Raw genomic sequence first — 25,018 nt, 5'->3', positions numbered from 1 at the left:
ACTAACATTTTTGCATTTTACAATTAACAGATACCGCTTAATGACCATTCAAGAGGCTAGAATTGTCCTCAAACCACACAGACCAGCAGGGCAGGGTTGCCAGGTTTTCACAACAAAACCTGCCCAATTACTACTCAAACCTCCCAATAGCATTATACTTTATTATGCTTTTTAAATGGGTTTAATCATGCAGCCTTGGAAAACAGCCTAATAATGCGTTTCATTGACAGGGTTGCCAGGTTTTCACAACAAAACCTGCTACTCAAAACTAACCCAAAATTAGCACGCCCAAAATTCCCACAGAAAAAAATGGCATTCTGAGGGGTAAAAAACACATTTTTTGGTGGGGTTCCCTTGGTAAAATTTGCATTCCAGGGGATTAATATCACGTTATTGGGGTCGCTTCAACCCGCAGACATGAAAAACAATCAGCTGCAACAGTGTTAAAGTAGCCCAATTCTGTGGGAAAACCATAGGCTTGGCAACACTGATGATAACAGTTTGTGCGGAGCAGCTTTTCCATTGGATCATAGAATTTGTGAACTCACAACAGCAATATGCTTTACTATGATTTTTAAATAGGTTTAATCATGCAGCCTTGGAAAACAGCCTAATAATGCGTTTCATGGACAGGGTTGCCAGGTATCCCAATAAAACCTGCACAAAGGCTACTCAAAACTAGCCCATTCGCATTTTGAGGAGGGTCCTTCCTTGCAGGGGATAAATATCACGCTATTGGGGTTCCTTAAACCCACGGACATGGGAAAAAAATCTGCGGCAAAAGTGTTAAAGTAGCCCAGTTCTGCAGAAAAACACACATATGTAACCTACATGCATAATTAATAACTACAGTGCATATATTAAACCCACATTGCATATATTTAATTTAATCATTTGTGAACTTACTATGCATTATGCTTTATTATGATTTTTAAATGGGTTTAATCATACAGCCTTGGAAAATGGTCTAATAATGTGTTTCATGGACAGGGTCAGGGTTGCCAGGTTTTCACAACAAAACCTGCCCAATGGCTACTCAAATCTAGCTCAATCGTGTTCCAAAAAAACTCACATTCCAGGTGGTAAAATGCACGTTTTTGGCGGGGTTCCCCTGGTAAAATTAGCATTTCAGGGGATAAATATCACCTTATTTGGGTTGCTTCAACCCGCTGACATGAAAAACAACCCACGGCAAGTGTTAAAAGTAGCCCATTTCCACGGGAAAACTGCGGACTTGGCAACACTGCAGCAGGGGGACAGAGAAAAACACCACACGGGATTTGCACTGTGCAAAATTATGTTAAAAACGAAAGCCTTATTTGTACTCTTTTATTCTGTGCATAATGTAAACATGAACGCATTTCTAAAATGGCATGTATTATCAATTAACACTGCTGATAATTCTACAACAGCTAGTATTTCGTAATAATAATCATATAATTGGAAAATACCAATAAAAAGCGCGTTTATATACAATTTTATTGCGCTGCTTTAATTAAGTGTCGATTGATTCGTATTTTGCTCAGGCGTTCAGTGCGTCGTACTAACCGCGCAGGCATCAGGGGTCCTTCAGACTCATGGCGCTCGATTCTGAGCGCTGAATGTACTGAATATAGTTTACATAATATAGCTGTATAAAATTATACTTTCGCTATTATTCGGGTGGAATTAATATCTCGGTGTTATGGAGGAGCTGGATGTAGAGCCCAGTACCACGGTAATTGCAGATTTGTACTCTTTCATCTGTGTATATGAATATTAATGTAAGGTACAAGTATGGATATGTGAAGAATACGCATGTGGAACATTTATAAAGTAGTTCTGAGGTGTTACCATGGTGTCTGAAGGTAATATCACGATATTGTGATATATACTGTGACATTAAATTACATTTAATGTCGTTTATATAGTTAAATGACATTTATATACCATGATATTGCAAAGTATTTGTAAAAAAATACCATGTAGATAGACAGATAGACAGATAGATAGATAGATAGATAGATAGATAGATAGAAAGACTCTTATAAGTAATAATTTGTTTCTTGCAGCTCATTCCCGGCGCTGGATTCAACCAGAAGCATTTGGGTTTTGAATGGGGTCCTGGAGATCTGTTAGTCTATGAGACAAACTACAAACTACAAGGTATTCATATCCACACCAGAAAGACACTTTACTCTGTTAATGTGTGAAAGAGGGATGTGAAAATGACAGCTGTCAAAACCTCATGAGTGTTTTTCCACATGTGTTCAGGTCCGAGGTCTGCAGGCTCTCCGTTCGTCCACGTCGTGAGGAAAGATGAAGACATCTGCTCTCCCATCCTGCGTAAACTCTTCAACGAGTCCCATCTCATCTTCGTGGGGCTGCAGAAAATCAAAGAGGACGTTCCTAGCAAAAACAAGAAGTCACAGTGAGTCCTTATGCCTAATAGTATGGAAGTACTGTATATGAAAACAGACTCTCTGTTGAAACGATCTGATGTGTCATTGTGTCCTGCAGGTTTGTGAGCATCAGTAAGAACTACAGGTCTGTGATCAGAGCCTGTATGGAGGAACTGCAGCAGAACGCAGGTAATGTAACAGTCATGTCACACACGAGGAAGATGATGCTTTCAATCAGCTGATTACACTCTCTTTCTCTTTGCAGTTTCAACACAAGATGGTTCGTTAGCGTCACAATATGGAGATCAGGTATGATCAAGTATTTGTACGAAAAGAGCAGATTATTTTAACATTTAGTTGTTTGATAATTGTTATGCAGTTTCATAATAGTACTGAAACTAAGACTTCAAATGCAAAAGCTGTTATTTTCTTTCTAAAATTAGTATTTTTATCAGGCTCCTCTGTCTATGTTGCGTTATTTCACTTTAATGGCAATGAAAGGGACCTATTCTTTGCCAATAAAGTGAAATTAAGAAGCCTGATTAAAATGCTAATTTTAGAAGAAAATTTCAGATGGCTCTTAGAGGCTTATGCATTTAAAGTCTTCAACATTAAAAAAAAATCGTTCATTGAAATAAAATTATAAAATTATGTATCAATATTAGATGCAAAACTTAAACTAAATGGCAACTAGAAATGTTGCCTTGGCATTTTACAGAAATACAATAAGTTTAAGTTGCAGGACTAAAATGACTAAAACTAACACTAATAAAAATGAATAAATATTAAAACAGCAAAAACACAAAATTATTAGAAGAAAAATATTAGTATAAAAACTCAAAATATAGACCATTTCGCTAGATGTAAACAACACTGGTCCAGAAGCACTTCCTGTTTTTTTGTTTTTTTATTTTGTATTTTATTTCACATATACAAATACATCTCAAAGGTGCTAATGTAACATTTTCATCCAGTCAAATGGATGAATCTTGGTTGTATTTTTTTGTGATGTTTGTGTAAAGTTAAAAAAAAAAAAGGAACAGGAAGTGTATCGGGACCAGTATGTTTACATCTTACGAAATGGTCTATAAAAAGAAATAATAAGAGTATATTAATAATACTAAAATAGATTTTGTAATTATTTAGGATGCTTTATTTTATAATAAATCTTTAGTAAACAACAAACATATAAATGCATTATGAATGTTATTTTAATATGCATGCAATCTGAATATCAGTTTGTGCTTCATTTTATAAAGAAATTAAGATGCATGCATTCTGAATGTTATACTTTATATAAAGAAAAATGTATTATTAGTTAAATTATTAGTTAAGTTAAATTAAAACAAAAAGCATGCATTCTGAATAATGTATATGCTTTATTTTTATAAAGATACATTTATTAATTATATATATTAAATGAAAAATTAAAACAATAAGCACACTTTCAGAATATTTTATGAATTATTTTTCTAAATGTATTATTAAATAACAAAACTAAAACAATAAACATGCATTCTAAACATTTTATATGATTTATTTTTATAAAGATATATTTATTATTAAATAAGAAAATTAAAACAATATGCATGCATTCTGAATATTTTAGATGATTTATTTTTATAAAGATATATTAAATTACAAAATTAAAACAATGTACATACATTCTGAGTATTTTATGATTTATTTTTATAAAGATACATTTATTAAATGACAAAATGAAAACAATAAGCACGCATTTGTTATTTTATATACTTTATAGATAAATTAATTAGTTAATTAGTTACAACAATAAAAACATATGCGTGCACTCTGCATACTTAAATAATAGTACATTAATAAAAGGATAAAAAAAAGTTTTTGTAATAATTTTTTTTTTTTTTTAAATCTTGCTCTGACTCTGAACCAGTCTTTCCACTGACATAATGTGTCACATGAGCGAATAAAAAATAATATGATTTAGTCAAGCCTCTAATGAAAGTCCTGACCTTGTGATTTTCAATTGAATATTCTGTTTCGCTTGGAAATGAGTCATATTACTGAAGTTGTTTTTCTGATCCATTTAGGTCTCTATTCTCTTGGCGATTGAGCTCATATGGAACTTGTGTGAAGTTCTCTTTATTGACGCAGCACCAGGTAGAGACATCTGACACGTTCAGAAACCCAAATTCAAGCAGACCATTTTATCCTAGTTTTTCTGACTTGATTTTATTCTCATGTCGTAGCCGGATCTCTGTTGCTCCACCTGCTGGATTGGGTGCGTCTGCACAAGTCAGATGTGGATGCAAGAGCGCGAGAGGTGTTACAGAGCGACAGCCCCGCCCAACATCAGTCCTACTGGGATGTGGTACGAAACGCATGACCCTCTGACCTCCAGAACGTCTGAACATGATCATCCATGTCCTTACGTCTGTCTGTCTGTCTGTGTGTGTGTGCAGGTCATCAGTTTAGTCCTGCAGGGCCGAATGGATGAAGCCCGTCAAGTGCTGTCCAAAAAGGCGTCTATGCGGGTGGAGAGCAGCTCTGTGTTCAAACGCATGGACGTCCTGTTACAAACCATGCCTATATTTAACGTACGTACACATAACATGCATCTGACATGCTTTTCCTAAACCTGCTACCTAAACATGTTCAAATTGTTCAAATTTAATTCTGCATATGTTTGTTGATGCAGCCCGCAGGCACTCAAACGCTGACTGAGTTTGATGTCAAATGGAGACATTGGCATGAGGAGTGTGACCGCTGTCTCCAAGACAACACCTTCGCTAGCAACCGTCACCTGGAGACCATCTGCAAGGTGAAGAGTCCTGACCTCTGATGAGCTTTGATTGAATCTGCTGAGAGCGTATGATCCTGACTCTGTCTGTCTCTGTCAGATCATGGTTGGTGATGAAGATGCGTTACTGGAGCAGAAAGAGCTACTCAGCACCTGGTATCACTTCCTGGTCACACGGCTGCTCTTCACTCATCCTACCATCAAACCGCCCGATCTACATTACTACGCACAGGTATGTACAACCAATTATATATGTGTCATTGAGATACTGTTAGTTTTTATTAATATTTTAAATTTGTTTATTTCTGTCTTTGTTAATTTTATTTTTATTTTTTTAAATGTCTACTTAGTTGTAATTAATTTTAGATTTAATTATTTTAGTACATCTAGGTAAATATAGTTTATATATATATATACAATTTTTTATTTAATTTTTTAAAATAATAATTTTTATTTTAAACCAGTTTTAGTCATTTTGGTACATTGAGTGAAACTAAATGGAAATCTTGCCCTTGCAATTAGGTGAAACAAAATTAGTTAAAAATAATACACCAATAAAATAAAATAATATTTAAAATGTTACATTTTTAAAAAAAATATTTTATTTCAGTTATTTTTATTAATATTTTGAATTGTTTTTTTTTTTTTTTTTTTTTCAGATTTTAGTAGTTTTGTTGTTGTTATTTTTGTTAGATTTTTTGTTTGTTTAGTTGTAGGTTTTTCTATTTATTTTAGTACATCAAGTAAAACTAAATGAAATTTAGAAATTGAGCCTTGACAACTAGCTGTAATAAAATAAGTTGAAAAATAAACTTTTTAATATAAAGTTTATTTTAATATTTTGAATTAGTTTTATTCTCATATAGTCAAATTAAATGAAAATTAGAAATGTTGCTTTGACAGCCAGCCGAAATAAAATAGGTTATAAAATGTTTTTAAAAATATTTCATTTTGGTGTATTTTTACCAAAATGTCTTATGGGTTTAGTTTTAGTTAACTACAATAATTCTGCATGCAGCATGAGTAAAGCTGCCTGATATCATACAAACAGCTGAGAATTAGTCATGTATCCAACAGTATCCAAATTTGATATTATAGATTTCACAGCAAATAAATCTATCAACTCCAGCTGTCCAGCTCCATATGTCCTACTGACCATGTGTTTGTGTTGCAGTCAAGCATGAACATGTTTCTGGGTCCACGGGCATCTCCGGAGCCTCTGGACATCATCTTGCTGTCGGCCTTTGAGTTTGACCTGCATCAGGTGATCAAAGACTGCAGGTGCGTTAACACTCAGTACACACACACATTCATCAGAAGAGTCTGAATCCTCCAAACTAACACAGATGTTTGATGTTTCTGCAGCATCGCGCTCAATAACTGGTGGTTTGTGGCTCATCTGACGGATCTGCTGGATCACTGCAAACTCCTGCAGTCACACAACCTTCAGTGCGTATCTCACATCAGAGCATACAGTCAGATCTGACACACCAATTACTGTACACGTATAATGTCAGGATTCCTTGCACATAAAAAGTCATATTAAAGTATTTCAGGACCACCTTAATTCTATATGTAAATGACTTTTATCTAAAGGTACAGATTCATCTGGCTCTTTGAGAAGGTTTTGGTTGATGTGATGCCCATAACACTGTTCTGGTTTTGTGTGTTTGTAGTTTTGGGTCTAATCTGCGTGAGTTTCTGGTTTTGGAGTACGCCTCGGGTCTCTTCACTCATCACAGGTGATTTATAACCTGATATTTATCTCTGTAGATTTAAGACTAAAGGTTTGAGTCTTATTAAAACAAGTCTAGATATACACTTTATCCAAAAATTATTTTCTTCATGCAAAATATAAATATATTTTGAAAATAATGTTTAATATATTATAAACATATATGAATTCATTTAATATAATTTTTTTCATTTATAATTTATTTTATTTATTAAACATAATATGTAATAATATATGAGGAGTTCATTTGCAAAAACAGATTTTCAAAAATCATGTTTTTTTTTATTTTTATTGTGTATTCCAGTTAATCTCATTCAAACTGCAGTTGGGTTATTTTGATAATAATATAAAAAAAGTAATAATAATTTCTGAAAAATTAAAAGAAAATGGAGTTATCTGGTTTTGCAAATAAACTCTTCATATTATTTAATACAATGATTTTGTTAATTTATAATTTGTCAATATATAATTTATCATTATATGTAAATATTATTTTAATTTTTCATTTACTAGAATTATTTTTAATATGACTCTTCATTTTCTACATTTCCCCATCACTGCATCACTTTCTGTATGCAAAATATAAATATTCGTAAAATACATATTTAAAATATACAATTATTAATTAATATGAATATATTCATTAATATTTATTTTGCGGTTAATTATAATCTTTAGATTATTGTAATACTTTTAGATTTAGATAAATATTATGTAAAATATTATATATAGTAAATAGTAAATATATAAATATAAATAGCAATATTTTCATATTATGCAACTTTATATATATATATATATACATATATATATATAGGTAACAGATACATTTTGTAATTTTAGATATGCTTGATATTAAACATTATATATGAATTAATTTATATTAATAGAAATGCGTTAATTCATAATAGAATTTGTTTAAATATTATAATATACAGAAATGTTATTACGTTATTTCGCTAATTTATAATTTGTCAAAATAAATTATCATTATATATAAATACAATAATTTTAATTGACATTTACTGTAATTATTTTTTAATATGATATATTCTTGACTCTTATTGAATCTTGATTCACGCAGTAATCAGGTCCAGTAATGAACTATTCAGAGAAATACATTTATCATACGTGTGTGTGTGTGTGTTGTCGTGTGTGTTAGTCTGTGGCAGCTGGCGGTGGATTATTTCGATCACTGTCCTGAGTTCGGTCGTGTGTATCTGGAGCTGCAGATCGAAAGAGTCCCACTAGACACCGAACGCAAAGCCATTAAAGTCCTGCGAATCTGTGAGGACAGACAGATGAGTGAACAGGGTGAGTGACCTCAACCGTTTTCATAAATGAGCAACTCTTTTCCAGAATAATCTTCAGTGATTGCTGATAATCAAAGACTATGAGACAATATCATCATGACATGATATGTTTGTGTTTCAGTGCGCAGTATATGTAAGATCATGGCTAAAAGAGCTCTCAGGAACAACAGACTGGGATCTGCTCTGTCCTGGAGCATCAGAGCCAAAGACGCTGCATTCGCTACACTCATCTCTGAAAGGTTACGCAATATCTGTCTACACCAATATCCATAAATATCCATATATTGCTCTTTTTACCTAAACCATGTTTTTTTTCGTCCCCCACAGGTTTCTTCAGGATTACAATAACAAAGGCTGTTTCACAGATCTGGATTTGTTGGATAATCTGGGTCCTGCCATGCTGCTTAGTGACAGACTGACATTTTTAGGTGAAATATGAGAGACCAATGCCATTTATGAGATTTATCTGAAGCAGAAGAGCCGCTATAATTCAGTGTGTGTCATATTTCAGTCCGCCGTTCATTCTCAGATCTGCTTTCATTCAGCTTTCATGCAGCAAAAAAAAAAAAAAAAGTTCATCTTTCATGTAACAACTAGCTCCTCAAGTATTGATATTAAGCTAGACAGTCATTGTTTTTAGCAAATGCATAGTCATACCTGACTTCATTCAAGTCACAAATACCCACTTTACACTATCCAATCAATTCCCAGTTGATAAAAAAAACATTATTTTATTTTCTAATATACTGTTTCACTGTAAAAGGTGTGAAATTACAGGCATAAAAATGATTTATAATGCCATTTGTGACCCTGGACCACAAAACCAGTCATAAGTTGCATGGGTAAAATCATTAGGATATTAAGTAAAGATCATATTCCATGAAGATATTTTGTAAATTTCCTACCATAAATATATCAAAACGTATTTTTTGATTAGTAATATGCAATGCTAAGAACTTAATTTGGACAACTTTAAAGGAGATTTTCTCCACATTTAGATTTTTTTTTTTTTTTTGCACCCTCAGATTCCAAATTTTCTAATAGCTATACCTCGACCAAATATTGTCCTATCCTAACAAACCATACATCAATTGAAAGCTTATAAAATTGACCTTTATGACTGGTTTTGTGGTCCAGGGTCACATTTCATGTTGTCTTTAAGGTCTTGTATCAATGAGATGTTTGCCTGTGTGTGTTTGTAGGAAAGTACCGTGAGTTCCACAGGCTTTACGGTGAGAATCGTTTCTCAGAGGCGGCCAAACTCCTGCTGTCCCTCATGACAGCAAAGATCGCCCCACGCAGTCTGTGGATGACGCTGCTGACCGACGCGCTGCCACTGCTTGAGCAGAAAGAGGTCAAGACACAGACAATTCATGCTTTACAGACACATTTTACCTTAGTGGAGAAATTCATAGAGACAATGAATATTTAACTACTGATCTTCAACATTTTAGGCCAATTAATTTAAATCAAAAGCTTTTATAATCATTCCTGACCTAAAATATAATTGACTAGTTTGTACTTTAGCAGCTTAATCCATAAAACTTTACCATTAGTGGTGTTTTGTTTATATTGCTCTATTTGTTTGTGTGTAAAGGTGATCTTCTCAGTGGATCAGACCTATGAGCTTATGTCCTGTCTGGAGGAGCTGAACTCAGGAACCAAAGACTCTAACCAGATAGACCAGGTACAAATCATCTAGAACAACCCAGAGAAGCTCATGTTTAGTTGTAAATTAGGATGTTTCTAAGTTGGTTTTCTTCTGTGTGTTTCAGGAGGAAGATATCGAGTCCACGAAGACAGAGCTCCTGCGACTGGCTCTGGCCCGTAACCTCGCCATGGCCATCGTTAAAGAGGGAACAATAGAAACATAAATTCATCTGATCATCCAATCAATCACTTCCAGCTGTTTTTCCACTCTCTTTGTGTCCTGTACATAATTCATAAACTTGGATAAAAACGTGACTTCTTTTATAAAAACTTTCCAATATTTGCAAAAAAAAAAAAAAAACTTTTGTCTTCCATTTGCATGTCTTTTGTCTTTATAGAAAAGATCTTATGAGGGAAAAGATTGTTCATGCTCTTTTGAATTATAATTTGAGGTACAGCAACTTAAGTAGCTTAATCATACAGGGATGGAAAAGTATCATAAAACAACTCCTGTATATGTATTTGGCAAGAAACATTGCCTGACATTCAGGTTGCTTTAAGTCCCATTCACACTAAGAACTATCCACCTTAGTCAATGTGGAACTAAGCATATGGGCAAGACTTTCAGTTCATAACCCGCTATTCACCTTATTTTTTAATGCGGAAGTAAGCTGTTTTCAGTGTGTGAGACTATTAGTTCATAGGATGCCATTACAAAGTACAGTAAACAGTAAAACTGTTTGCTCTACAAACTTTGTAATATCAAGCAGCAAAAGGAGCTGTTTTGTATAGCTAAAAATAGCTGGACACATGACACAATTGACAAAGGTTACACCCATTTACAGGAAAAACAAGGTGGATAGAGAAATAACAAGAATAGCAATGTGCAGTAAATTATAAAACTTTGCACTACAAGTATGTTCATTATTAAGATAATTCATTAAAATAATATGGTAAGACACTGATTTTCAATATCAAGCAGCAAAACCAGCTGTTTTTTTCTGTAATGTGTAAACTTTAGTTCTGGATGCAGATGAGACAGTAAACAGTAAAACTGTTTGCTCTACAAACTTTGTAATATCAAGCAGCAAAATGAGTTGTTTTGTACAGTTAAATATAGCTGGATGCAGATGAGACCTGAAACCAGACCCAGAAAATTTAAAATAAGGTGAATAACCATAACATTTTAGCATTACACTATCAAAAAAAAAAAAAAAAACAATATGGCTGGAATCACTAAAGGAGCGATTTTTGTCCAGCTGTTGCACGATAAACAGAGACAGCCAATCAGAACCGTTGTTAAAATGGCGCGCAGTTTGAAAAAAAGACCGTTATATCGTCCGTTGGTGTGATGCTAGTATAATGAACGTTGTAGCTATTGTTTTTAACGTTAAAGAACTTTATTGCACAGTTTTGACTTATTGATAATGACAAAACGTCGTCATTCAGATTCAGCGATGAGCAAAACGTCAGGGATTCAGAAGAAGCGGTAAATCTCACATAAATCTGTACTTCACGGCGGGAAAAAAAGTTAGGCACCCTCAAACATCTTTTATTTTTGGGACTAATTCATAATTACACATCTCCAAGGTGTTAGTTCAGACAATTTGTTTAGGTCGTATAATTTATAAATGCTGTTAATTATCATGAATTGGTGTTTGCACTCCATTATAGCTAACGTTTTTCTTCTGGCGTATTTCTTTTGAATGAAAAGGATAGCCGATGTGAATTAATGTAGTTCTGGACTTGGTTTCATCCATCTGAAAACACGAGGGACTGGTAATTTACACTGTAGCAGGAAACATGTAAACAGAAAAAAACTTGTGCAGGTCAATCCATTTGATAATGTCTTTAATGGCGCATTACACGTGATGGATTCATTATTAAACACCAGAGCAGTGCATCATCATCATCGTCATCCATAATAACTTTTAGTAAGTTCTATATTTGTCCCATATACTTTCATAAGTCCTCCTAAACCATAATTGTCATCAGTTTCAAAGATATGATTCATACTAATATACAGATTCCTCTGAAATACTTTAAACGCTTTGATGTAGATGCACAATGAAGCCCTGAAACCTTCATCTTCCTGGAACAGGTCAGACAAAATCAGAAGAAATATGTCCAGAAATAGTCCAATGTGTTCAAACACATAATTTTCACAGGTTAAATCTCATCAAAAACACTATGCATTCACCCCAAAATAAAAAAGATGACATATTTTGCTATATTAAAAGCAGTATATGAATAAAACGTTTTGGTTATGCAAAATATGAATTCTTTTGTTTTTGTGGGTGCAATATGAGTCATTTCTGTGTGAGGTTCAAAGAGTCTAAACACATGATCGTAATGAACTGTAGGGTTTGCACACATCAGAGGAGCAGTTGTCCTCTTCTTCTGGTCGGGCACATTAAGGTTTGTTTGGGACCAAAATCACGAGGCCTTTATCTGATGAAATAAAATGCTCACTTGCTCTGCTACAGCGCTTAAAAGAATCAAATCATGTGAAACGATCATCGGACTGACAGCTGATTCCTCCACATAATTTAACAACATATCTCCAATCTGACTTATGGTAAACTTATATTCATTTCACTTCATCCTCCATCAAGATCTTCATTGCATAACCTGCAGGCAAAAACACTATGTAAATTATTTAAACAATTATTTGTCAATAAAGGCTGTCACTATCTAAGACAGACTGTAATGCTGAAAATCAAGTCCAAACGTTCCTGTAGCAGCAATAAATAAAAGCAGAAACACTGTTGAACTATAACATCGGTGGATAAAAACTCAAAATAGACAACATAATGCTAGTCTGACGTTACGTGTGTAAACTCACAGCATTCTCCATGTAAACTCGTTTGACTGCAGGTACATTCGTTCTGATGCTTCATGACTTCAAAAGCTGAAGTTCACGGCAAATGAATCGTCTAGTTCTAGAAACAGCAAATGCTTGTCTGTTGCGAAGAGCGCAGAAACACCTAGAACTGTCTGAACAGAGTGAAATCACGGTTAAATACACTCCACGGACAGCGACAAGGTCATGTGACACCATCAGTATTAGTTTGGCTTCGGAAATTACCACTATTTATCACAGTTTACGCCAAAATACCACAGCTACTACATTGCTTGAAAAAGATACATTTTGTTTGATTTCTCATTCTCAACAAGATGTCAATGAAAAGAGCTGCTCACCTAAATATATATTTGCAAACCTGTTACCTAAACTCCAGACATGTTTAGAGCAGTTTACATTATAAGCAGAGCAGTTGTAATATAATTAAAAAATAATAATAAAATAAAATAAACAATGGGTTACGAGTAGGGTTGTTAAAGTTGACTAAAACTTAAACCATAAAAAAAAAAACATTTAACTTTTTTTTACTTGAAATAAAATTAAACATTTTATTTAGCTATGCTTCAAACATTTCTCATTTTTGTTAACTTTAACTTAATGTACTAACTAAAAAAGTGAAATACAAATAATAAAAACTATATACATATTTGAAAAAAAAAAAAAACATTAAGTAATAAAAATGATAAACCAACAAACTAGTTACTAAAACTGTAAAATAACAATTAAAACACAAAATACAAAAATAAACCTATTTTAAAAGATTTTAAAAACAATTAGTATCTCAATGATACTACTAAAATACCACTGGTAAAAGTTTTTAAATTTAGCCTAAATTAATACATACATAATTAAGTCAAGTTAGTAGCAATTAACTTATTATTTCACATAAATTAATGAACATTTTTTATTTAATTTTCTAACCATAATTGTGTATCAACCACTTGATTTGTTAAAAGTGCCAGTTATTTATTGTTCTACTCAGTGTTGGGGAAAGTAATGTATTACAATACTGTGTTACTCCTTGAAAAAGTACCTTTTTATGGAAAGTAATGTTACTTTATTTTTGTTACTTTTTTCAACTGAGCTGGGCTTGCTTATTTGTTTTTTAAAAAACAAAAAGTTATATTTTTTTGCAACTGTAAAGGCCCTTTGACACCAAAATTGAAATGAATATGCCTCAAACTGAAGGAAGTGTCTTTGTAAGACTTAAGGTTCTTGAACACAGAGTCAGAAGTTAGTGTTTTTTTGTATTTGTCAAAATTCGTCCCACACAGAACGTCAAGGTGTCAAAACACATCTCTTTGCGGAAAAAAATTGAACCCGATTCCCGATTTCTTACAACATGGGACAGGAGAGATGTCTGTGAATAAAAGCAGAAACAAAGTAACTGCCGTTACTTATTTGAAATGTAAAAGTAATGCATTACTTTACTAGTTACTTGAAAAAAAGTAATCTGATTACGTAACTCACATTACTTGTAATGTGTTACCCCCAACACTGGTTCTACTATGGTATTTTGACAAAAACTATGATTACCATGGTAAACTGCTTTAAGCGCAGCATGCAAAAGATCAATCTCCGAAATGCGTGTGTCCGCTTCAGACCGTCATGTGTGTCACTGATGTTGCGTTATTGTATTAATACCCAGCTTGAATTTTCGTGAATAACACCAAGCATCAAATGCTGCTTCACAAGGCTACAGTAAAACACTGATTGAAAATAAATAAACAGCACAAATGAATGACAATACTTGGGAATGAACATTTAAGAGTTCGAGCGGGTAAACGGCGAGATCTACAGGGAGCCCCATCTCTCCGCTGGAGGAAACTGATCCAGCTCTCCGACCTCCGAATACTGGCGCTCTCCCAGAAGATACGTCAGCTTATAGCGCAAACGCACACGCTCCTAAAACACACACAAACACAACACCAGTAAACCTTCATGAAAATGAAATTTATTCCCTAAAAGAGAATCAAAATGTCACATTTTAATGGTTTGAGTATTTTATTATTCATTCCCCCTTTTTAAATAATAAATAAATAAATAAATAAATAAATAATAATAAAAATAATAAACTGCTTTTAAAACATTTTTAAATAACATTTTATTTAATTTTTAAAAATAGACTTAATTAAATTTTTTTTTTTTATATATAATTAAAAAAAAAGTATCCAATGTGTTTGACCTCTCACCTTGAGTGGGTTGGCAAGCAGCATGACCTGAGTAATGGATGCGGGGGGCAGGATGGGGTTAAAGGGGGCGATCTCTGTACCTGATGGAGGCTGAAGCTTCACTCGCATAGACTGACACGAACACAACATAACACAGGGTCAACGGTCAAGTCAAAGTAGAGGTCATAGGTCATGTTTAACTTTCAGAACTTTAGATTGTCATCAAACATGTTCCAAGAAATCTCTGTGGCATTTTACATTTTAAACTAAAATGAATGTTGTGAATTGGTTCAAATGAATAATTTAAAAAAGAACCAATTCAAATGAACCATAAATTCGCTGTGTAAATCTGCGTTGGCAGTGCAGAAGGATGTACCTTGGGAACGGCTGCTTGCAGCACTATGTTTCGCACAGGCAATGGCGCCGTGTTGAGCAACGACACCACCATGACCAGGACGTCCGGTCGACCCGGTGGACAGTCCATCGCAAAGTGCATAAGAACACGGACTCCATCCTTATCGTACACAGTCACAGGTAAGACTTTACCTGAGGACACCAGCAGAAACACTACTGAGTTACAGCTCAGCAACTAAAACAGTTAAACAGGTAAGTTGCAGGATAACTTGGAAACCACAAGTTTCCACAAGTCACATTTTATCCTCTATTAGTGTAATAATATAATATAATATAATACAAAAAGAAACAAAATATGAAGAAAGATGAAGCCTATAATATAAATTAAAAAATAGTATTATTCACATTTTAATTCAGTTGTAATTTTGTATGAATTGTAAAGCACAAAACCTTTCTGGGTCACATTTCAAAAAAAAATAAATAAATAAAATAATATTTAATAAAACAAAATATTATAACTTGATGATAAGAATTAACTTATATAATATTTTGTTTTTTTTTTAGAATAAGTTTTTGATCCAATTTGATCCAAAGCACAGCAAAAACACTAAAACTTTGAAATATTCAAAAAAAGCACATTTTAAATAGTACAAAAAAAAAAAAAAAAAAAAAAGAAACTTTTTAAAATTTACTCTTCAAAAAGTTTTGACTGGTAGTGCATTTATTTTTTTACCAAAAAAAAAAATAAATAAATCAAGCCTATAATATAAATGCCAATATAGAATAATTAAGATTAGATTTGTTGTAATTTTGCTGACATTTTGACATTATTCTCAAGCACATTTAAATTATATTTTTTTGTGTGTGTTGCCCTCCAATTGTTTTAAGCTTCATGAAATACTAAATCATTTCAGATCAGCTGAATTAGGTCACTCATCAAACTTGTTCAGATTCACACTGTGGTCACTCACTGGGTCTGATGGACTCGAGTGGGACGTGCAGGTTAGACAGGCTGGGCTCTGAGCTCCGCGCCGGGCTGCTCTGAAGCGAGTGAGACGGAGATGAGAAAGGCTGAAAGAAAGGGCTGCCTGGAGCCGAGCCACCCGTCACCGCCTGGGCCCGGGCCACAGCGGGTGAACCGGGCACCGCCGCGCTCACAAACGGGTTAGTGGGCTGTAGAGGGGCAGCTGCGGAGCCCATCGCACCTCCAGAAAGACCAAAAGTCCCTCCAGCGATGCCGCTAAGACCAGAAACACTGATGAGAGACAGAATAAGATAAGCTGAAACATCATTTACATACTCAAATAAGATGTGCACATAGGCAACTACTTTCTAAAGGAGCTTTCGAACATCACAGACCCTCATAAGTGACTGATAAGAAACGCTCTGCATTTGCAAACCACTTTAAGTTGGTTTGAGCTGCTGTTTGCATCAGGGAAAGCAGAACTGTACCTCTTTCCACCTCCAAAATCTAGCATGGAGAGATCCTGCAGCCCCTGACTGACAGCCGTTGTGTGTGAGTTTTGTGCAGGTGTGTGTGTTGTCGGAAAGACGGCACTCGGTGCTGAGATGCTCCCAAACAGGTCCAGGCCCGGATCAGGAGCCTGATAGCAAGAGACCAAACCAAAACATTAGAGATTTAGTCATCTCTCTATTAACATCTGTAAGTCCAAATGGTTTTGTGTGGCCTACCTGTAAGGACGTCCACTGACCAGACAATTCATCCAACTTCGGTCTGTTTGGCACAGAGGGAGGATCATTCAGTCCTGAGGAAAAAAAAAAAAAAAAAATGTATATATATAATTATTATTATTATTATTATTTTCAACTATATAATAATAATACATTTTATTTTAATGAACCTTGTTTTCAAACCTTTTATATATACTTTAATAACAATAAATTTATTTAAATTAAATTTCTATGAATACATTAATTTATTTGATTTTTATTACACATTATTAGAAAAATAACATTTTATACTTGAAACTTATTATTAATATGAATTGTTATATCAGTCATAACTTTTACTGATCGTTTTAAAAAAACTTTTCATACTTTCACACTACTACTGCAACTATACTAATAATTATAATCATAATAAAATCTTTCAAACTGTTTTAAAAACATTAATAATAATAATAATAACCAGTATTATTATTATTGTCAACTATATAATAATAATAATTTAATTTTAATGAACCTTGTTTTCAAACCTTTTTATATACTCTTTAATAACAATAAATTCATTATTTTTTATTTTACCAAATGGTTAGAAAAATAACATTTAATACTTTAAACTTAGAATAATTAATATGAATAATTATTATTAGTCATAACTTTTTATTTACTGATCATTGTTTTAAAACTCGTTTTCATACTCTTTAGTAACAATATTTTTTTTATTTCAATATTGATACTACTACCAATAATAATAGTAATAATAATAATAATAATAATAATAATAAAAGCTTTTTTAAAACATGAATTATTATTATTATTATCATCAAAGCAATTATCATAATAATTATTATATTTATATAATAAAGCAATTATTATAATTAATTATTATAATTATTTTATAAAATAACTTTTATTTCCTAAATATTGATTTTTTTTTTTTTCGCGAAATAACACTTATATTTTATTTTATAATACAAAAAAAATAATATTTTCAAAATGATTTTCAAAAATTTGATGCCTTTTTATAAACACATTTTATTTTACTGTGATTTACACATTTATTTGGGGTACTATGTGACCTCTCATGGCCTATTTCTATAGTATACATGACCAGACAGCGTCACAACAATTTAAAAGAGATTTATTACCAAGAGACAAGAGCTCATCGTCCAGCAGGGAGAGGGAGGTCTGCTGCTCAGGCGGTTTGTGACTAGGGCTGCTCGTTTGACTGCCGTGACCGCCGGCCAGTCGGCGGGGAGGAGGCGGCAGCACGGGGATGGGCGAGGCTGTGGAATTGGCTGACGGGACCTGAGGAGGAAGAGAAGGAGGAGGGACGGTTGGGGGAGAGGAAGGTTCATCCAGTCCAGCCAGATCAATCAAAGTGCCTGTGGTCTCGCATCCTGCGAGAGCAAGAAGAAAATGTGATTATACGTCGCCAATGAGGGAATATCAAGATCAATAATGCCAATTATTTTCACAACAGCTGATCCCAGACATTACCTTCACTAGCAGCTGGTCTGAGATCTTCACCCTCGCCTTCGTCCGCCTGTCCTTCTACGATTCGTTTATAGGAGCCAATTACTCTGGATAAATCATCGTTTGCCTTGAGAATGTCACCTACAGGAAGCAGAAAAATACTAAATGATTCAAATAAACAATCCTCCATTTTTTTGAGAGTAAAGTGGAGCATCGTGTTGTTTACCCAAACTGGAGTCGTTGTCCTCTGCTTCAGTGGCCAGTTTGAACGCGGTGCGTCGTAGTTTATCACAGCGCTCATACAGCTCCTGGACACAGATGTCCGGTCACATGTGAGCACTGTGTTGTGCTTACATCAACTTAATTACACATGCTCTAATAGTACAGACAGGAAACAGCTGTAATAATACAGTGCAGAACTTCTGTAAAATAAGATGTTCTCGATAACGAATAACTGACGAATTGCGCAAATGTTGGGCTGGTAACCAGAAGTTGCAGGTTTGATTTCACTTGCTGGGTTAAAGTAATAGTTCACCTAAAAGTTTAAATTCTGTCATCATTTACTCACTCTCAAGTTGTTTGAAACCTGTATGTGTTTCTCTTTTGAGCACAAAAGAAGATAATTTGATAAATGTTGGAAATCAAACAGTTGACAGTAGCCACTGACTTCCATAACTATGGAAAAAAATCTATGAAAGTCAATGGCTACCATCAACTGTTTGGTTACCAGCAGTGTTGGAACAACTTAAGGGTGAGTAAATAATGACAGAATTTTCATTTATGAGTGACAAGAAAATAAAACCAATTTGGTCATAAATAAAATTATATTCTAGTAAAATGAACTAATTTTAAGGTTTCTGAATGGTTATAGTGGTTTATGTTTATCAGTAGGGCTAAGGTAGACCTTGTAGACCAGCGTGGTTTAACTAGTTACAGCTACTATACCAGTGGTTCTCATGTCAAGCACTGTCGAACTCAATTCTGGGTCTGTTGCATCGGATCACTGGTGTTGTTCGCAGGAGCAATTGAAACTTTGTAACCTTTCAAGCGCCAGTGCAGGCGTCAGACAATCAGATCGCCTTATAGAAATACCCTGGTGCAGACGCTAGCCAATCACATTCATGCAACACCAGAAAACTAATGTGATTGGCTGTAACATATCTAAATAAAAATTCTAAAAACAAAAAGTCAAGACTGAAAGTCAACTGAAATAATATTTTTTTCCATTTTCACACACTAACATTGTTTGTATTAAAAAAAAAATATAGTTCTTTAAACTTCCAGAATCAGAAAATGAATCTATTTAGATATTAAAATACTCCCAGTTTCTATTAATAAGCTATATTAATAAGCTGAAAACAAACAGCTTTGTCATAATTACAGCAGACATACAGTACTTGAAATATAAGCTGGTGGAGATCCATGACTTTAGTGTTAATTACTAGTCATTACTTTAAAGGGATAGTTCACCCAAGAATGAAAATTCATTAATTACTCAACCTCATTACTTTCCAAACCTGTAAGACCTATTTGGAACACTAAAGAAAACAAATTAAGACATTTTTGATGAAATCCAAGAGCTCTGGTAGGAACCTTGCTGTCTATGCAGGGTCAGAAAGCTCTTGGATTTAATCAAAAACATCTTAATTTTTATTCTGAAGATGAACAAAGGTCTAATGGGTTTGCAATTAATGAGAGAATTTTCATTTTTGGGTGAACTATCCATTTAATCTTTCTTTGTCTGCTTATTTATAAACACTGTTTGTTGTCCAGTCTCACCTTGATGAGCTCGCGGTCGGCGTCTGACGATCGGTCCCTGTCGTAGTGACTCAGCATTTCGCTCAGGAGCTTGACGTTGTTGTTCACTTCCTCCAGCGTATTGCTGCGTTTGGTCATTTTCTGCACTCGGGCCTCGTCCTGCACCCAAAACACAGAATCAGGCCAACACATTAATTACCGTATGCCACACCTGATCCAGAATCAGGGTGCAAATATTGAAAATATTAAAATATCCAGAAGTCTGACATTAATACATTTTATACAGACAGCAACACAGATGCAATCAACATTGAACCATTGAGGTCAACACAAAATCAGATTTGACTGTTTACTTCCTTAATAAATGTCTTGTTTTGTGGATTAGGTCTAGAACAAGTCAAAATCAGTGGCTTTGACTCAAGTGTGATTTTAGGACATTTATTTAAAGATGTTCACCCTAAATCCCAATTCATGTTGTTAGTGATTTATTATCATAAAAAGGAAATCCTGTTTCATGCTAAGTTTAAACTAGAGTTCTTCATGCATCTTTAAATCTTGATCATGTCTGAAGATCGTCTCACCTCCTTCACCATGTTTTTGATGAGTCTGTTCGCCTCCTGAAGATCTTCCGGGTTTTTGCTCCTCAGAAGCTCAGCCAACAACTGCCATTAAATCACAGAACAACACAATGTCATTTTTGTAGTTTTATAAATGGAAAACACACAGTTAAACCTACAAATCGACACATTTAGGGTGTGTTCACACTTGTAGTTCAGTTTGTTTGGTTCATTTGATCTGGACCAAAAAGGAATATTATACATTTGTTCCTGGTCCGCTTAGCATTCACACTGGCATTTTTGACATCGAGCCTAAAGATACCAAACCCTAAAAGCATACATTCACAACCTGATTAGTCGAGTTGAGTGACATATTTTGTGACTGAACTCACCGAACACTCCAAACAAAAGGAAAAGGTGTGTTCGACTTAAAGGAGAAGTCCATTTCCAGAACAACAATTTACAGATAATGTACTCATCCCCTTGTCATCCAAGATGTTTGTCTTTCTTTCCTCGGTCAGTCATAAGAGAGTTTTTTGAGGAAAACATTTCAGGATTTTTCTCCATATAATGGACTGATATGGGGCCCTGAGTTTGAACTTCCAAAATGCAGTTTAAATGTGGCTTCAAACGATCCCAAATGCAGTTGTAAACGATCCCAGCCAAGGAAGAAGGGTCTTACCTAGTGAAACGATTGGTTATTTTCATTAAAATAATACAATTTATATACTTTTTAATGTCAAACACTCATCTTGTCTTAATTTGCCTGAACTCTGTTTTTGTTCCGGTTCATGACAGTTAGGGTATGTCGAAAAACTCCCATCTCATGTTCTCCCTCAACTTCAAAATTGTGTATATCGCCGTTTTAGCGTTTTTTTTTGACAGTGTTTGATCTTTTTGCATGTTCACTTTGTAAAGACTGGGTCAGTACTTCTGCAGTGATGTAGGAAGATTTTTAAATGATTTTTGAAGTTGAGGGACAAAATACAATTGGAGTTTTTCGACATACACTAACTGTCTTGAACCAGAATACACAGAGCTAAGGGACAGCAAGATAAGAAGACAAGCGTTAAATTGTATTTTTGTAATGAAAATAACAGATCGTTTCGCTAGATAAGACCCTTCTTCCTCTGCTGGGATAGTTTACAACTGCATTTGGGATCGTTTGAAGCTGCATTTAAACTGCATTTTGGGAGTTCAAACTCGGGGCACCATATCAGTCCATTATATGGAGAAAAATCCTGAAATGTTTTCCTCAAAAAACACAATTTCTTTACGACTGAAGAAAGAAAGACATGAACATCTTGAATGACAAGGGGTTGAGTACATTATCAGTGAATTGTTGTTCTGAAGGTGGACTTCTCCTTTAAAGTGCTTTAAGTTGAATACACCTAATGCCGTCTGCTGGACAAAGAGCGCTCATTGTTGCATGTATATTTTATTTTCACTCATAAAGAGTTCAAAAAAGGCACCTTACCTCCTCCATGCTCCACATTTTCCTCTGCTCATTTAGCCTCAAATGAATTGCACTAACAGAGCAATCATACCAGACTTCATTTTAATTGAACCAAACATGACAAGTGTGAACACACCCTAAAATTCAAATGCTGCATACACAGGAAATAATGTAATCAGGCATCTCACCTTCCCCATGTCCTCATTGTCAAACACTGGGTTTTTTGGCCGTGCCGGAGGGGACGGGATTAGAGTTTTGTCCACTGTCAGTTCTGGATCTGACATCACAAGTCCTGAAGAAAACACAACCGATGTTGATCAGACAGCCGCTCAGAACAGATCTCAGAAATTCAATTTCTAACATCTCACCTTGTCTCTTGAGCGTCTGGTATGCGTCTGCTATCTTGGCCTCATTGGGAAATGCCACCGTCCAGCTGTACAACATCTCAATGATCTTATTCTTCACCTTGTCAGAAACACTGTCCCCCATATACTGAAACACACACACACCGTTTTTAACATACATTTTAAATTAGACTTTAAGTCTTTAAAGCACACATAAGTGAGTCCTAAAACCAGAAACAAGATCGCATTTTTGCACTTCTGGTTTCATCGCCTTGAATTTAGTGTGTTTTTGGTTAAAATAACCAAACCGGCATAATATATAGGTATAAATAAGGTCTTGTCTTGTCTTAAGACATTTGTTCACAAGTGGCTTAACAGTACTACAGAGGTTGCCATGGACTAGTATTGTAATGTCCAGGTCGGCCTACAAAAATACGTCATAATATATAAACCACTCACCTTTGGTGAAACCACTTTAATCAGCTCATTTAAAAACCTATATCTAGCGATTTCATTGTGAAATCTTCGACCACAGTTCTTCATACATGCCTCCAGTACCTGCAGAGACACGTAAACATCATGTTATCTGTGAGGACACTCATAATAAGGCAGCAATGTTGGACTAGCGTTAAAACATCCCTCACCGTCAGAGCTTGAAGGGCTTCCCATTCTTGAGAATGGATTTTGTGAACCAGGAGTCTCACAGCTATCTGAGGACTACAACCACACAAAAATGCAATTAGAGAAAAGAATCAGTTTTTAGTCATGTTGGATTACGAATGCTTACCCTTCCAACTCCTTATTGATCTGGTCACAAAACCCGATTATGTATTCCCAGTCCTCCTGCCTGTTGGTCGGGTGTGTGGCTTTGTCTGTGGAGGACAACACACCATCGTAAGGACAAAACAATCGGGTCTGTTGAGCTTTGTGTCTGTGATACACTGGCACAACAGTGTGAGGGCCAATCACAGGGATGCATATTAAAAATATTAAAAATAAAATATTAACAAAATAAAGAGTTATATATGTATGATATTAGCATATTCACATGCAATTGTATTTACATAGTATGCTGGTGCATGTCAAAAAATGCACCATTGTATTATTATGGTTAGCTTGCTATTTGACACACTAGATAATACCGTTATTTAAATGGATAATTATTAATGAATTAGTGATTGCTGCTGTAAATACTTAAGCTCTGGGTCTACAGACCTACATGAAGCTAAACGCTAACTTTGAACTTTAATCTCGACTGATAATCGCCAGAAATTACGGTCAACATGCACTCTGAATTTTTATAATCATACTACAGGAAAGGCTTGGCTCATGAATATTAATTATGAGCCGTGACGTTCGTACAGCGGGCATATTTGATTGGCTGGAAGGCAGACGCTGGTAAATTAACGAATCCTACTATGCTGAAGTGTTGGCTCTTAGATATTATTTATGCATTATGATTGGACGCCTGAGAAGGTTACCAGGCAACGTCAATATGAGATGATTAATTTTCATGAGCAGACCTTCGTCATAGTATGATTCGAAATTGCGCTGGAACAAGCCGAACAAGAACGTCAGACGGGTCGGTATTAATGCATGCAGGGAAGACATAATACAGCAGTGTTATTTACACCTATTATGAAATGCAAGTGATAATAATGCACGTACTGAGCCAGGATTCGAGTGATTCTCCCTCCGGAAACGCCATGATCCTCATTTAAAGCTTTGACTCCATAAATGCACACATTTCCCCCTTAAATACCACCGACATTCGTCAAATTAAAGTGATTATAATAAAAGCAAACATGCTCTGTTCCATCCGAGCCTGTGTGCAGCGACAAAATACTGTTTTGTTTATTTTTTTAAATGAATAGCGTATCAGCCGGCAGTATCATCAGCTGCCTGTATGGAGGTCCTTGATTTAGACGCCTCTGGTGATTACAAAATAAAAGTCACTAGCAGGACGAGTCTTGTAGGATTACAAAATAAAAGTGACACTAAATTTATTTTATTTTATTGATATATTATTTTTATTTGTTTCATAGCTGTCTAACGAGGAAATTAGACCATTCTTTTTATTCAGTTATTTATATATAGATATCTTAGTTTTAATAAATAGTTTAGTAGTATAAAAATGACTTTTGTGTGACAACAGATGAGGAAACTGGACCATTTTAAAGAATTTTAACTAGAATTTGTAGTAGGTTACTTGTTTACTTACCCAAAACTAGCTGTGTGGCACAATTTCCTGCAAAGTAGCTTTGAAATAATTTTGAAAAGCAATACACACATAGGCCAGACTTCACATGACTAAATGCAGGAGGAGTGCAGAAGCCAAGAAAGGAAGTAATAAGAAATAAGTTTATTGGATAACCTTTGTATTAACATAAACATATTAAACAGATCACAAGCAAAATGAATTGACTGCTTCTTAACAGTGCCTAGTGACCTTGAAGACCTACAATGCAGACAATTACCATAATATAATTAGTTCGTTGTTC

General features: G+C 34.5%; 2 protein-coding genes across 3 annotated transcripts; one reads left to right on the top strand and one right to left on the bottom strand.

The window, feature by feature from the left end:
* The first annotated feature begins 1,548 nt into the window (after positions 1-1,548).
* On the top strand, positions 1,549-10,214 carry nup85 (nucleoporin 85). The gene is made up of 19 exons (XM_051106601.1): positions 1,549-1,717; positions 2,052-2,145; positions 2,254-2,410; positions 2,500-2,570; positions 2,647-2,690; positions 4,448-4,517; positions 4,607-4,728; positions 4,820-4,954; positions 5,056-5,178; positions 5,258-5,389; positions 6,332-6,438; positions 6,523-6,606; positions 6,834-6,899; positions 8,055-8,206; positions 8,327-8,444; positions 8,533-8,633; positions 9,408-9,559; positions 9,803-9,892; positions 9,981-10,214. The coding sequence occupies exons 1-19, from the start codon at positions 1,685-1,687 to the stop codon at positions 10,077-10,079; spliced, it is 1,950 nt and encodes a 649-aa protein (XP_050962558.1). The 5' UTR covers positions 1,549-1,684; the 3' UTR covers positions 10,080-10,214.
* Positions 10,215-11,689: 1,475 nt separating this feature from the next.
* On the bottom strand, positions 11,690-24,437 carry gga3b (golgi associated, gamma adaptin ear containing, ARF binding protein 3b). 2 transcript variants are annotated; one of them, XM_051106598.1, is made up of 17 exons: positions 24,186-24,437; positions 23,305-23,389; positions 23,162-23,234; positions 22,977-23,075; positions 22,542-22,665; positions 22,362-22,465; positions 20,742-20,822; positions 20,182-20,319; positions 18,629-18,710; positions 18,427-18,543; positions 18,075-18,326; positions 16,936-17,009; positions 16,696-16,847; positions 16,215-16,498; positions 15,266-15,435; positions 14,911-15,021; positions 11,690-14,623 (listed from the first exon to the last, which is right to left on the bottom strand). In XM_051106598.1, the coding sequence occupies exons 1-17, from the start codon at positions 24,232-24,234 to the stop codon at positions 14,513-14,515; spliced, it is 2,106 nt and encodes a 701-aa protein (XP_050962555.1). In that variant the 5' UTR covers positions 24,235-24,437; the 3' UTR covers positions 11,690-14,512. The 2 variants fall into 2 exon arrangements, with proteins under 2 accessions (XP_050962555.1, XP_050962556.1); XM_051106599.1 differs by having other exon boundaries at positions 16,215-16,483.
* Positions 24,438-25,018: the final 581 nt, after the last annotated feature.

Source organism: Labeo rohita, chromosome 3, assembly GCF_022985175.1.
Source record: "Labeo rohita strain BAU-BD-2019 chromosome 3, IGBB_LRoh.1.0, whole genome shotgun sequence".
NCBI lineage: Eukaryota > Metazoa > Chordata > Actinopteri > Cypriniformes > Cyprinidae > Labeo > Labeo rohita.
Note: the sequence above shows the minus strand (reverse complement) of the source record. Positions and strands in the feature narration are given on the sequence as shown.